Source organism: Sander vitreus, chromosome 8, assembly GCF_031162955.1.
Source record: "Sander vitreus isolate 19-12246 chromosome 8, sanVit1, whole genome shotgun sequence".
Lineage (NCBI taxonomy): Eukaryota > Metazoa > Chordata > Actinopteri > Perciformes > Percidae > Sander > Sander vitreus.
In genome coordinates this window covers 1,572,272-1,584,771 of record NC_135862.1, presented here as the reverse complement: position 1 = coordinate 1,584,771, position 12,500 = coordinate 1,572,272, and the positions used below count along the sequence as shown (strand labels likewise).

At 46.9% G+C, this 12,500-nt stretch overlaps 1 protein-coding gene across 1 annotated transcript in view; it reads left to right on the top strand.

Annotated features, from left to right (window-relative positions):
• gramd2ab (GRAM domain containing 2Ab) overlaps nt 1-12,286 on the top strand; it is a 38,443-nt gene extending 26,157 nt beyond the window's left edge. Inside the window, 8 exon segments of the mRNA XM_078256343.1 lie at nt 4,365-4,437; nt 5,429-5,532; nt 6,449-6,499; nt 6,501-6,548; nt 9,612-9,683; nt 9,767-9,826; nt 11,601-11,736; nt 12,189-12,286. Of these exon segments, the coding sequence (XP_078112469.1) occupies nt 4,365-4,437; nt 5,429-5,532; nt 6,449-6,499; nt 6,501-6,548; nt 9,612-9,683; nt 9,767-9,826; nt 11,601-11,736; nt 12,189-12,286 (642 nt within the window).
• The last annotated feature ends 214 nt before the right edge of the window (nt 12,287-12,500 follow it).

Sequence of the window (12,500 nt, the reverse complement as noted above, 5' to 3'; positions counted from 1 at the left end):
ACACACACACACACACACACACACACACACACACACACACACACAGACACACTCACACACAGGCACACACACACACACACACACAGACACACACACACAGACACACACACACACACACACACACACACACACACACACACACACACACACACACAGACTTTCTTGCAGAAGAATTTCTTACATCCCTGCACATGATTACGTACGCTGCTGTTTCCTACATTATCAACTGCTCACGTCATGTTGGTCAGTATGTATTATAATGGGTCTCCTTTGAATGTCAGTTACATGTCAGTTGTCTTGTTTCTCTAGGTTTCAATGATCTGAAGCTCTGTTACAAGCTCTAGTCAAAATAAAGTGGATGTATATATAATGAAAAAAAAAATAATAATAAAAATAATAATAATAATAATAATTACAGCATGCCTAAGCAAAAGGGAGTAAGGAATTAAAACATGCGGCACACAATTGGAGCAAGCACAGGTGATGGCAAGGCATCAATGCAGTTCATGCTATAAAAAGAATAGAAAGGAGTACGGCTGTCAGCGCTAACGAGTTAATCACGATGCGATTAAGGGCCGAGCATAACGCGTACGTTGTTTTTAATTGCGTTAATCCCATGCCGGCATTTATTCGTTTATTTTCCACCTCACTGGGCTTGGCGTGGGGCCTAACAGCTATTATTTTGACCCTTTGCAGCACCGTTACTGATCATCAAGCTGCCACTTCCTCCTAACACATCCTGCTGCTGCAGGCTGCAGCATGATGGAGAAACACAGCAGCAATGACTCTGAATGGAGCTTTTTATTTTCCAAAACTCCCGGACGGCTCGTAGACGAGTCAAAGCCACATGCACGTTGTGTAAAGCTGAATTAAAACATCACAACGCACGTCAAGCTGGAGCTACCAGCTACGAGCTAAGCATATAGTTCAGTTAACGTGATGCTACCAGCTAGCATGCTACCCACTCAGGCTAAGCAGGATTTTGGAGAGTGCTACTTGCCGACCTGTGGAGGAAACCAATCCCAAAACATTACTACAGCTCTTGTTAAACGGGTGGCAGCTAACTGCAGACCTGTCAGCATCGTAGAGGACTCAGGTCTTAAAGGCGTACTACGGTTGGCATGTTGTGACCCGTCTCGTTGCCGTCGAGGGGGACAGCAGCCCCATACAGCCTGTACGACACGGAGAAAGCAGCCACACTGGAACAGCTGCAGAGTCCAAACTCTGTCTCATTAACCGCTGATCACTGGACGTCAGTGAGGAACATTATTTAGGAGTTACTAAACACTAGATTGACTCTGGTAAGGATAGGGATGTTTAGTTTTTTAGTTCATGGAGGGGAGGGGCGAGTGAAAAGGAGACAGAGGTAGAGTGGTCTGCAGGATACAGAGCCTGTGTCACATAGTATCTTTAGACTCTACGTCAGCGGTGTCAAACTCAATTTCCCAGAGGGCCACACTGGAAAAAGAGACTCACATCAAGGGCCAGACATGTATAGATTATTGACATGCTTTTATTTCATTGAAAAAGTCAAATATCTTTGACTCAATGAGTGCGTGTCTCATATAGTCTCCTCACTGACAGTCTGGTCCACATGAAGTCCTGAAAAAGTCAGCAAAAAACTTCCAAAGCCATCCTAGAAGTTAGCAAATCCAGCAAAACAATGATTACATTTTCTAAGCAGGCTAGCACCCAGCTGACCCACAACAAGCTGTTTCACAGCCTGAACATGCAAACTCTCTGCTTCTGGTTCTGGTTCTGGTTCTGGGTGAATATCTGAGTCTCACAGTCGGGGCATATTCTGCTTTGCGTGTCGCTTAATTGCAAGATGAAAAACTGTTTCCCGTGTTTTTGGTTTGGTGCACAACTAGGTGGGCCAGAATCAGAATGTGCGAGGGGCCGGATTTGGCCCGCGGGCCTTGAGTTTGACACGTGTGCTCTACGTGGACCGTGGACCCCCCGCCGCCCCAGCACTCCCTGCTGAAAATATCTTCCTGTGTGTCTCGCTGAAGCTTGAGGTGGAGCCGGCATCGAGCTGCTGCTGCTTTCTGTTGTTGCAGTCTTTGTTGTTTCAGACAGGAACAGGAACAGGAACAGAAACAGGAAGCCTCCGTCTCACAGAGAAGAAAGACACACAGGTAGATTTAGGGTGATGTAACGTTGGAACCGCACGTCAGAAACCAAAACAACACCGAGGCAGATTGTTCCAGAAAGTAGTGGTTTAGTTGTTAGCGAGGTTATTATAGTTCAACTAAAATCAAACTAAAAAAAACACACTTACCGTTGCAGCTTTTTGCAGTTGGGCTCATTTGAAGCTAATGTACGTACACTTATTTCATGCTGTCTGGAGTTTGTACCTTCAAGGTTGAAAGCACTGAGAGGTGCTGTAGGTAGGATCAACAACTTCTCAGTCCGCCCCCCCCCTTTCTGCTAAAGCCCAAAACGGTCTCCTAAGCCCCTCCCCCCACAAGGGAGAATGAATGCATGTGCATGAGCAGTGATTGACACACAGTTAGACACCCCCCCTGGCCCTGATTGGTGCATCTGAACAGTTAGACACCCCCCCTGGCCCTGATTGGTGCATCTGAACAGTTAGACACCCCCCCTGGCCCTGATTGGTGCATCTGAACAGGGAGATGACCTGCTTCCTGTAGTTCTACTGGAACATAAGGTCAGTTTCAGCAGATATGACAGAACGTTAGTTTTAGAAGTCTTACGTACTGCACCTTTAACCCTCCTGTTTGTCCTCGGATTTACAAAAGCTTTCTATATCAGAACTATGACAAAAGAACGTTGAAAAAAGTGACAAATGTTGGAAAAAGCTGCAAAAACGCAGGAAAAACCAAATCAACAAAAACATTTATTTTCTTTAAACGCTGAAAAAAGTGACCAAAAAAATAGCAAAAAGTGGCAAAAAAAAAACAAACATAAAAAAACGTTGCCAAAGGTGACAAAAACTTGTTCTAAAAAGTGACCAAAAAATTGGAAAAATGTGAAGAAAAAAAACATTGCAAAAAACGAGAAAAACTTTGAAAAAAAAAAAAAGACAAAGTTGACAGAACATAATTAAAAAAAACGCCCAAAAAGTGACAAAAAAATTGGAATAAAATCGTCGAGACAGATTCTGATGACATGTAATGTGATGGAATGGAATGGAATGTGATTTAATGGAATGGAATGGAATGAAATGTGATGGAATGGAATGGAATGGAATGTGATGGAATGGAATGGAATGAAATGTGATGGAATGGAATGGAATGGATTACTGTCTCTCCGTCCATTACAATCATTACAACTTTCTTATTCAACACAATGGGGACATTACGTACAATAGCATGGCCATCACTAAACATTTTGAATCAACCACAGACATTTACTTGCACTTCCAACCTGATTTCACGGAATTCCGTGAAATGAACACGGCCCCTTAACTCAAAATCTGTGGCAGTTTCACGGAATCGCCGAAAATTCCGCGAAGGGCCCACGGAAAAGGTCGTGGGTGGGCTTACGTTTCCATAACACGCGGGACAACAATGGGACAGTTGGGTTTAGGTAAAGAAGAACGGGACGGTTGGGTTTAGGGAACGTGACACGTGGCACACGATCCCCGGTCTCCTGAGTGAAAGTCCTGCTACACAAATTTTCGGACTTTCATACTACTCGCTACCGTAGTAGCTCTTAATGCTACGTCATCTTCTCATTGAAGATCTCTCTTTCCTACTTTGTGCTGCAACTGCTGCACAACCTTCTAGATCAGGGGTGTCAAACTCAACTTCCCTGAGGGCCACACTAGAAAATGAGAAGGCCAGGCATGTCATGGGAAAAGTCAGATATGGTTGAAAAAGACGGTAGAAAGAAGGACGGAAGGATAGAATAGGTCGAAATAGTATCAAAAACTTCAAAAACACTGACAGAAGAAGAAAAAAGCGAAATAATTGTAAAAAGTAGAAAGAAGATTAGGTCCAAAGAAGGCGACACAAATGTCACATTTTTGGTAGAAAAAAAAAGTACATAAAGAGGAACAATGTTCTGGACAACAGCCCTGTAACTATTAAACATTTTGTTAAATATCTCACATACCCCCTGCAGTCCTCCAGAGTACCCCTAGAGGGACACGTACCCCCTGCAGTACCCCCTGCAGTCCTCCAGAGTACCCCTAGGGGGACACGTACCCCCTGCAGTCCTCCAGAGTACCCCTAGAGGGACACGTACCCCCTGCAGTACCCCCTGCAGTCCTCCAAAGTACCCCTAGGGGGACACGTACCCCCATTTCATCAACAGCAGTCTCAATAGTCTCTGTAATGATGACATTCAAATCAATTGATGGTATTGATTTGAACCAAATTACTTCCTTCTCCTCACAGACTGTCAGCAAGTACAACTCTCAGTACCACAAGCTGTTCCAGACCGTTCCTAAAGAGGAGATCCTGATGAAAGGTAACAACTGTCCCCTACCCTGTCTCCTGACCTGTCTCCTACCCTGTCTCCTGACCTGTCTCCTGACCTGTCTCCTACCCTGTATCCTGACCTGTCTCCTGACCTGTCTCCTACCCTGTCTCCTGACCTGTCTCCTACCCTGTCTCCTGACCTGTCTCCTACCCTGTCTCCTGACCTGATCTGTCCCCAGTTGGACCTGGTGTCAGTGTAACAGGTGGGATCTTGTGTTGTGTTATATAGAGACACCACAGGCTGCATAGCATAAGGGGATGAAAGTGTTTGTTGTGTAAGTAACATGAGGTCACTGTGGTGATAATAGTCCCGTGCGATTAGGGCCTATATGTCCCTCAACAGAATCAAGGTATTGAATTGCTGGTGTCCCGCTGCCTGTGCTAGCCAGGCTGGTCATGTTTACATTTGAAAACACAGAGGAAGAGCTGAAGATGGCTATCATCAGCTCTAACCTATGGCTCCCATCCCGGGGTCAGTCTTATGGTCCCACAGCCCAATGGTCCCACAGCCCTATGGTCCCACAGCCCAATGGTTCCACAGCCCTATGGTCCCACAGCCCAATGGTTCCACAGCCCTATGGTCCCACAGCCCTATGGTCCCACAGCCACAATGGTCCCCCACAGCCACACTATGGTCCCACAGCCCTATGTTCCCACAGCCCTATGGTTCCACAGCCCTATGGTCCCACAGCCCTATGTTCCCACAGCCCTATGGTCCCACAGCCCAATGGTCCCACAGCCCTATGGTCCCACAGCCCTATGGTCCCACAGCCCTATGGTCCCACAGCCCTATGTTCCCACAGCCCTATGGTCCCACAGCCCTATGGTCCCACAGCCCTATGGTCCCACAGCCCAATGGTCCCACCGCTCTATGTTCCCACAGCCCAATGGTCCCACAGCCCTATGTTCCCACAGCCCTGTTTCTATTTCCTGCTCCCGATGAGTTAACTGTCCCCCTCTTCCTCTTTTCTTCTTCGTAGTGTATTCGTGTGCGTTGTTGAGAGACATCCTGCTGCAGGGCCGACTCTACATCTCCAGGAACTGGCTGTGTTTCTACGCCAACCTGTTTGGGAAAGACATCAAGGTGAGTGAAGAAGCTCATTGGTCCTTCTCAACTCACCCTCATCTGTCCCTCACCTGTCCCTGTCCCTCACCTGTCCCTGTCCGTCACCTGTCCCTCACCTGTCCCTCACCTGTCCTTATCCCTCACCTGTCCCTCACCTATCCCTCACCTATCCCTCACCTGTCCCTCACCTGTCCCTGTCCCTCACCTGTCCCTATCCCTCACCTGTCCCTCACCTGTCCCTCACCTGTCCCTATCCCTCACCTGTCCCTCACCTGTCCCTATCCCTCACCTGTCCCTCACCTGTCCCTCACCTGTCCCTTTTTGTGAACATATTACAGAAATCATCCACACATACAAACATAAAAACATCCCTCTGAGATGTGGTGGAGTAGAAGTTTAAGTACCTCAACTTTGTACTTAACTCCCTCACCTGTCCCTCACCTGTCCTTATCCCTCACCTGTCCCTCACCTATCCCTCACCTATCCCTCACCTGTCCCTCACCTGTCCCTGTCCCTGTCCCTCACCTGTCCCTATCCCTCACCTGTCCCTCACTTGTCCCTATCCCTCACCTTTCCCTCACCTGTCCCTCACCTATCCCTCACCTGTCCCTCACTTGTCCCTATCCCTCACCTGTCCCTCACCTGTCCCTGTCCCTCACCTGTCCCTCACCTGTCCCTGTCCCTCACCTGTCCCTTTTTGTGAACATATTACAGAAATCATCCACACATACAAACATAAAAACATCCCTCTGAGATGTGGTGGAGTAGAAGTTTAAGTACCTCAACTTTGTACTTAATCCCAGTACTTGAGTAAATGTACTTAGTTACTTTGCACCGCTGCTGAACAGCCGGTGCCTTGCTCGAGAGCAGCAGAGGCAACAGGAAGAGTTTGCTCTGACTTTCAGACTGAAACGTTTCCTCTGTGAGCGTGCAGGTTCTGATTCCCGTGGTGTCGGTTCGACTGGTGAAGAAACACAAGACGGCCGGGCCTGGTGCCGAACGGCCTGGCTATCACCATGGATACGGCACAGAAGGTACCACACAGACTCATTTTTGTTGCATTGCTTTAAAAAAAATCCTAAAATGAAGAACTTTCTCAGCTTCAGATCATTGGGCCTCATTCACCAAAACGTTCTTGAGAACAAATGTGTTCTTAAACCCAACTTACGCAGTTTTCACGAAGATTCTGGCATTCACCAATGTTTTCTTATTTGGGATTTGTTCTTACTGTACGTACACACCGCCGCCGACTAGAGCTGCAAAGAAGCTCTGGCCGCCTGTCAAAAAGTACGGGGAAGCTGTTTGACGCTTTGGCCGCTCTGACGTAGCAGCATAGATGTTCCATCATGGAAAAAGCTCAAGCAGCCACTGCTGGCCAATACGTTGACACTAGAAACCTTCATACATTACATATATAATGATGATTGTGTATTGGTTGTTGGTGGCAGCGGTGTCCGTTAGCAGTTAGCTCGCTCGTTAGCCGCTGAACTGCAGCAGCGTGCAGGCAGAGCGAGCAGCCGCCAGCTGTTGATGCGTGCAGGACTTCACCGTGAGCGGACTGTTTAGAGACCATGTGACCTGCAGGTAACGTTAACTGGTCCCTGTACGCAGATATCATCAATGATAGGGAGCCCAGCAACGGCCATGATGAGCTCCTCCTCCTTTTTCTCTGAACTAATGTTTTGGTAGGAACGACAGACCTGTCTCCTGACCTGTCCCCTACCCTGTCTCCTACCCTGTCTCCTACCCTGTCTCCTGACCTGTCTCCTGACCTGTCCCCTACCCTGTCTCCTGACCTGTCTCCCTACCCTGTCTCCTACCCTGTCTCCTGACCTGTCACCTGACCTGTCCCCTACCCTGTCTCCTGACCTGTCCCCTACCCTGTCTCCTACCCTGTCTCCTGACCTGTCTCCTGACCTGTCACCTGACCTGTCCCCTACCCTGTCTCCTGAACCTGTCCCCTACCCTGTCTCCTGACCTGTCTCCTACCTGTCCCCTACCCTGTCTCCTGACCTGTCCCCTACCCTGTCTCCTACCCTGTCCCCTACCCTGTCTCCTACCCTGTCTCCTGACCTGTCTCCTAACCTGTCTCCTGACCTGTCCCCTACCCTGTCCCCTGACCTGTCCCCTACCCTGTCTCCTGACCCTGTCTCCTGACCTGTCCCCTACCCTGTCTCCTGACCTGTCTCCTGACCTGTCTCCTGACCTGTCTCCTGACCTGTCTCCTGACCTGTCCCCTACCCTGTCTCCTGACCTGTCCCCTACCCTGTCTCCTGACCCTGTCTCCTAACCTGTCCCCTAACCTGTCCCCTAACCTGTCCCCTGACCTGTCTCCTGACCTGTTTCCTGCCCTGTCTCCTGACCTGTCTCCTGACCTGTCTCCTAACCTGTCCCCTAACCTGTCTCCTGACCTGTTTCCTACCCTGTCTCCTGACCTGTCTCCTAACTGAAGTCTCCCAGCTCTCAGCCGCTCCTTGCAGCTGAGAGAAGAAGCTTCCATTGAAAATGAATGACTTCCGGTATCTTTAGAAGCTCATGTCGCCGGCGGTGTGTACGTACAGTTAGGTAAAAACAGATTCTACGCACACTCAAGAGCTCTCTATATGAATATGTGTATGTTATTAAAAAGTTTCTACACAAACATTGGTACTTGTATCAACACACATTGTGATTTATATGACACACAAACTAAACAGACCACTGTATATATAAAAGAGACTTCAGATACAGTATTAGGGGACCACTAAGGTCTATATAAAGAGACTTCAGATACAGTATTAGGGGACCACTAAGGCCTATATAAAAGAGACTTCAGATACAGTATTAGGGGACCACTAAGGCCTATATAAAAGAGACTTCAGATACAGTATTAGGGACCACTAAGGTCTATATAAAGAGACTTCAGATACAGTATTAGAGGACCGCTAAGGCCTATATAAAGAGACTTCAGATACAGTATTAGGGGACCACTAAGGTCTATATAGAGACTTCAGATACAGTATTAGGGGACCACTAAGGTCTATATAAAGAGACTTCAGATACAGTATTAGGGGACCACTAAGGTCTATATAAAAAGAGACTTCAGATACAGTATTAGGGACCACTAAGGTCTATATAAAAGAGACTTCAGATACAGTATTAGGGGACCACTAAGGTCTATATAAAGAGACTTCAGATACAGTATTAGGGGACCACTAAGGTCTATATAAAGAGACTTCAGATACAGTATTAGGGGACCACTAAGGTCTATATAAAGAGACTTCAGATACAGTATTAGGGGACCACTAAGGTCTATATAAAAGAGACTTCAGATACAGTATTAGGGGACCACTAAGGTCTATATAAAGAGACTTCAGATACAGTATTAGGGGACCACTAAGGCCTATATAAAAGAGACTTCAGATACAGTATTAGGGGACCACTAAGGTCTATATAAAAGAGACTTCAGATACAGTATTAGGGGACCACTAAGGTCTATATAAAAGAGACTTCAGATACAGTATTAGGGGACCACTAAGGTCTATATAGAGACTTCAGATACAGTATTAGGGGACCACTAAGGTCTATATAAAGAGACTTCAGATACAGTATTAGGGGGACCACTAAGGTCTATATAAAAGAGACTTCAGATACAGTATTAGGGGACCACTAAGGTCTATATAGAGACTGAATACGTATTAGGGGACACTAAGGTCTGCTCTCGAGACTTGGGACCTGACCAAAGGATAAGGTCTATATAAAGAGACTTCAGATACAGTATTAGGGGACCACTAAGGTCTATATAAAGAGACTTCAGATACAGTATTAGGGGACCACTAAGGCCTATATAAAAGAGACTTCAGATACAGTATTAGGGGACCACTAAGGCCTATATAAAAGAGACTTCAGATACAGTATTAGGGGACCACTAAGGTCTATATAAGAGCATAAAAAGCAGCATGTCATAGGACCTTTAAGAACAAATTTAAGAAAAAAACTTAGGAAGGTGTTAGTGAATGAGGCCCAATATTTGATTCTTTATTAAAGACCCTGTGAGTCTGAAAGCATGACAATAAGAATGAAATATGAAGTTGAAGCTGGTTTGTGTCTCCGTGCAGTACGTGTTTGTGTCCCTGCTGTCCAGAGACAGCGTCTACGACGTCCTCCGGAGGATCTGCACTCACCTGCAGGTCTGTGGATCGGAGTCAATCATTCCCGTTAATGTTACAGAACGTAGTCCAGGTGTTCATGCTGACTGCCTGTCTGTTTGCAGGTGAACGGGAAGAGTCTGAGTCTGAAGCAGTACCTGGAGGAGCCCAGCTCTCTCTCCATGGTAATGTCCCATTCATTAACATCCCATAAAAAACAGACAAAAGGTTGTGACCACAATCTCCTCCTCTGCTCTACAGACTCAGTATGTTTGCTGTCGTTAGGTATCGCAGTATGTGTATCTTTTCCAAGAGGGTCAGCTTCGCTTCAGAGCTCGAACCTCCCATGGCGCCATTTTGATGCTACCAAGTCACCACCTCCCGTTAGCATCCCGTTAGCATCCCATTGACTGCCATTCATTCTGACGTCACTTTGACAGAGAATACCTTTACATCTGAAGCGTTTAAAGACTCTATTTGTCCGTTGTTTATTTCTAAAGAAACACGACAATGTATAAAAGGCTCCATTACCTTGTAGCTCACGTTATGGCTCCGTAGCAGACGTTTTTATAACAATAGGCTAACGATTGGGTCATAACCACGAGACTTCCTGTCTCATAGTAGAGGAGTTACCGTATAGTACAGGAGAAGCTCTCAGGCAGTTTGGACTTCCATCAGCTGTTTAAGTGTAATGACTAATGTTAACTATCATTTTAGTGATCAATAATGAGCCTGTGTCTATGTTATCTCCTTACATATACCTACGCTCTCCGTCTCTGCTAGATTGGGAATGATTGAGATTTCTCTTGGCACAGCTACCAGAAGACTTCCAACTTTCAGACAGGTTGCTCACGTCACATCTACGTCTTCAAGCTCAGTTGGAGGCTGCTCAGTAACGCTCAGCCATCACCGGATAACGCTTAAGTTACTGTAAGAGGTGAATAACTACACCAACAGTCGTTTAAATGTGTAGAAATGTAAATTACAGCGTTGTTGACGTCGCAGAGCTCCTGGGTTTCTGTCAGTTTGTCTGTTATGAATGTTGTTGTTTTTACCGTATTGCATTGTGGGATACTTATGCCGGCATAGTGTCCAGAGTTTGCATACCGTCATATTTTACTGGAAATAGTATGCAATCCACGTACGATCTCACAAACTGTTTTAGCTACTCAGGGCCCTATCTCGCACGCAAGTGTCTTTGCTAGTTTAAGACCGACCCAGTTGTCAGTTTCCCGTCCAGCGTCTACGTCGTTTAAACAGCAAATGCACCTGCAGCCATCTGTGGCCCATGCTGGTCTTACAGGGAGGTGTGTTCAGGTGCATTCTGGGCGTGCTGGTCTTACAGGGAGGTGTGTTCAGGTGCATTCTGGGCGTGCTGGTCTTACAGGGAGGTGTGTTCAGGTGCATTCTGGGCGTGCTGGTCTTACAGGGAGGTGTGTTCAGGTGCATTCTGGGCGTGCTGGTCTTACAGGGAGGTGTGTTCAGGTGCATTCTGGGCGTGCTGGTCTTACAGGGAGGTGTGTTCAGGTGCATTCTGGGCGTGCTGGTCTTACAGGGAGGTGTGTTCAGGTGCATTCTGGGCGTGCTGGTCTTACAGGGAGGTGTGTTCAGGTACATTCTGGGCGTGCTGGTCTTACAGGGAGGTGTGTTCAGGTTCATTCTGGGCGTGCTGGTCTTACAGGGAGGTGTGTTCAGGTGCATTCTGGGCGTGCTGGTCTTACTAGCCGTCAAACTAGCAAAAGTGGACATGGACACGCCCTAAACGCACCTACGCCAGGCGCTTCACGCCAGGCTCAGATCGTTACAACAGGGCACCAAACATTATTGTGGGATTCTGGACGCAACCACTGAAGTCACATGATCTCTCTTTGGGTTTCTGTTTTGAGATTACTGCAGCCCTCATGATGACTAACCGAAGTGCAGTTTATTTGAAGAGCTGTCTGTTGTTGTCTCTGTCAGGACGAGTTTCCGGAGGTGCTGAAGTGGAGGAGGAAGCCGTCGCTCCCTGCTGTCTCCTCCTCGCTCCCGGACCTGCTGGGAAACTCCTCCCCCGACCTCGTCGCAGACACGCCTTTCAGCACGCACACGCTCACAGGTAGGCCCGCCCACCTGCCAATCACAGCCTGGCTGCACGCTTTTCAACAATCACATTTAATGCTTTATTCGACAGGACAGCTGAAGCCATGAAAGGGCAGAGGGGGGGGGGGAATGACATGCAGCAAAGAACAGCAGGTCGCAGTCAAACCTGCGGCCCGCTGCACCTCTATACATGGGCGCACGCTCTACCAACTGTGCTATCCGGGCACCCACATTTAATGCTTTTTAAGGCTATGTTCACACTTGGCGTCTTTTATTTTTTATCCTGTCGGTCTGGGGATTGAACTGGCGACCTCCCGGTCAAAAGCTCGCTTCTCTAACGTTATAATGGCGGGGGAAACCCTGTACTACTCTGTCTGCAGAAAATGAATACACATCAAGGCTGAAATCAAATAGATAACAATATGAATAAGGATATTTTTCTGTATATTTGTGTGTGTTTGTGTGTAGACAGCAGTTTGGAAACAGAGAAGATCCTGCTGACAGAACCAGTACCTGAACTGGGTCAAATGGAGTACCAGCTGCTCAAACTCTTCATCCTGCTGTAAGTACCACGCAGTACACAGAAAATACAACAAATGCCCAGAAAACACAAACATTTTCGACATACTATACTATGACTATTTATGACTTTTTTGACATACTATACTATGACTTTTTATGACTTTTTATGACTTTTTAGACATACTATACTATGACTTTTTATGACTTTTTAGACCTACTATACTATGACTTTTTATGACTTTTTAGACATACTATACT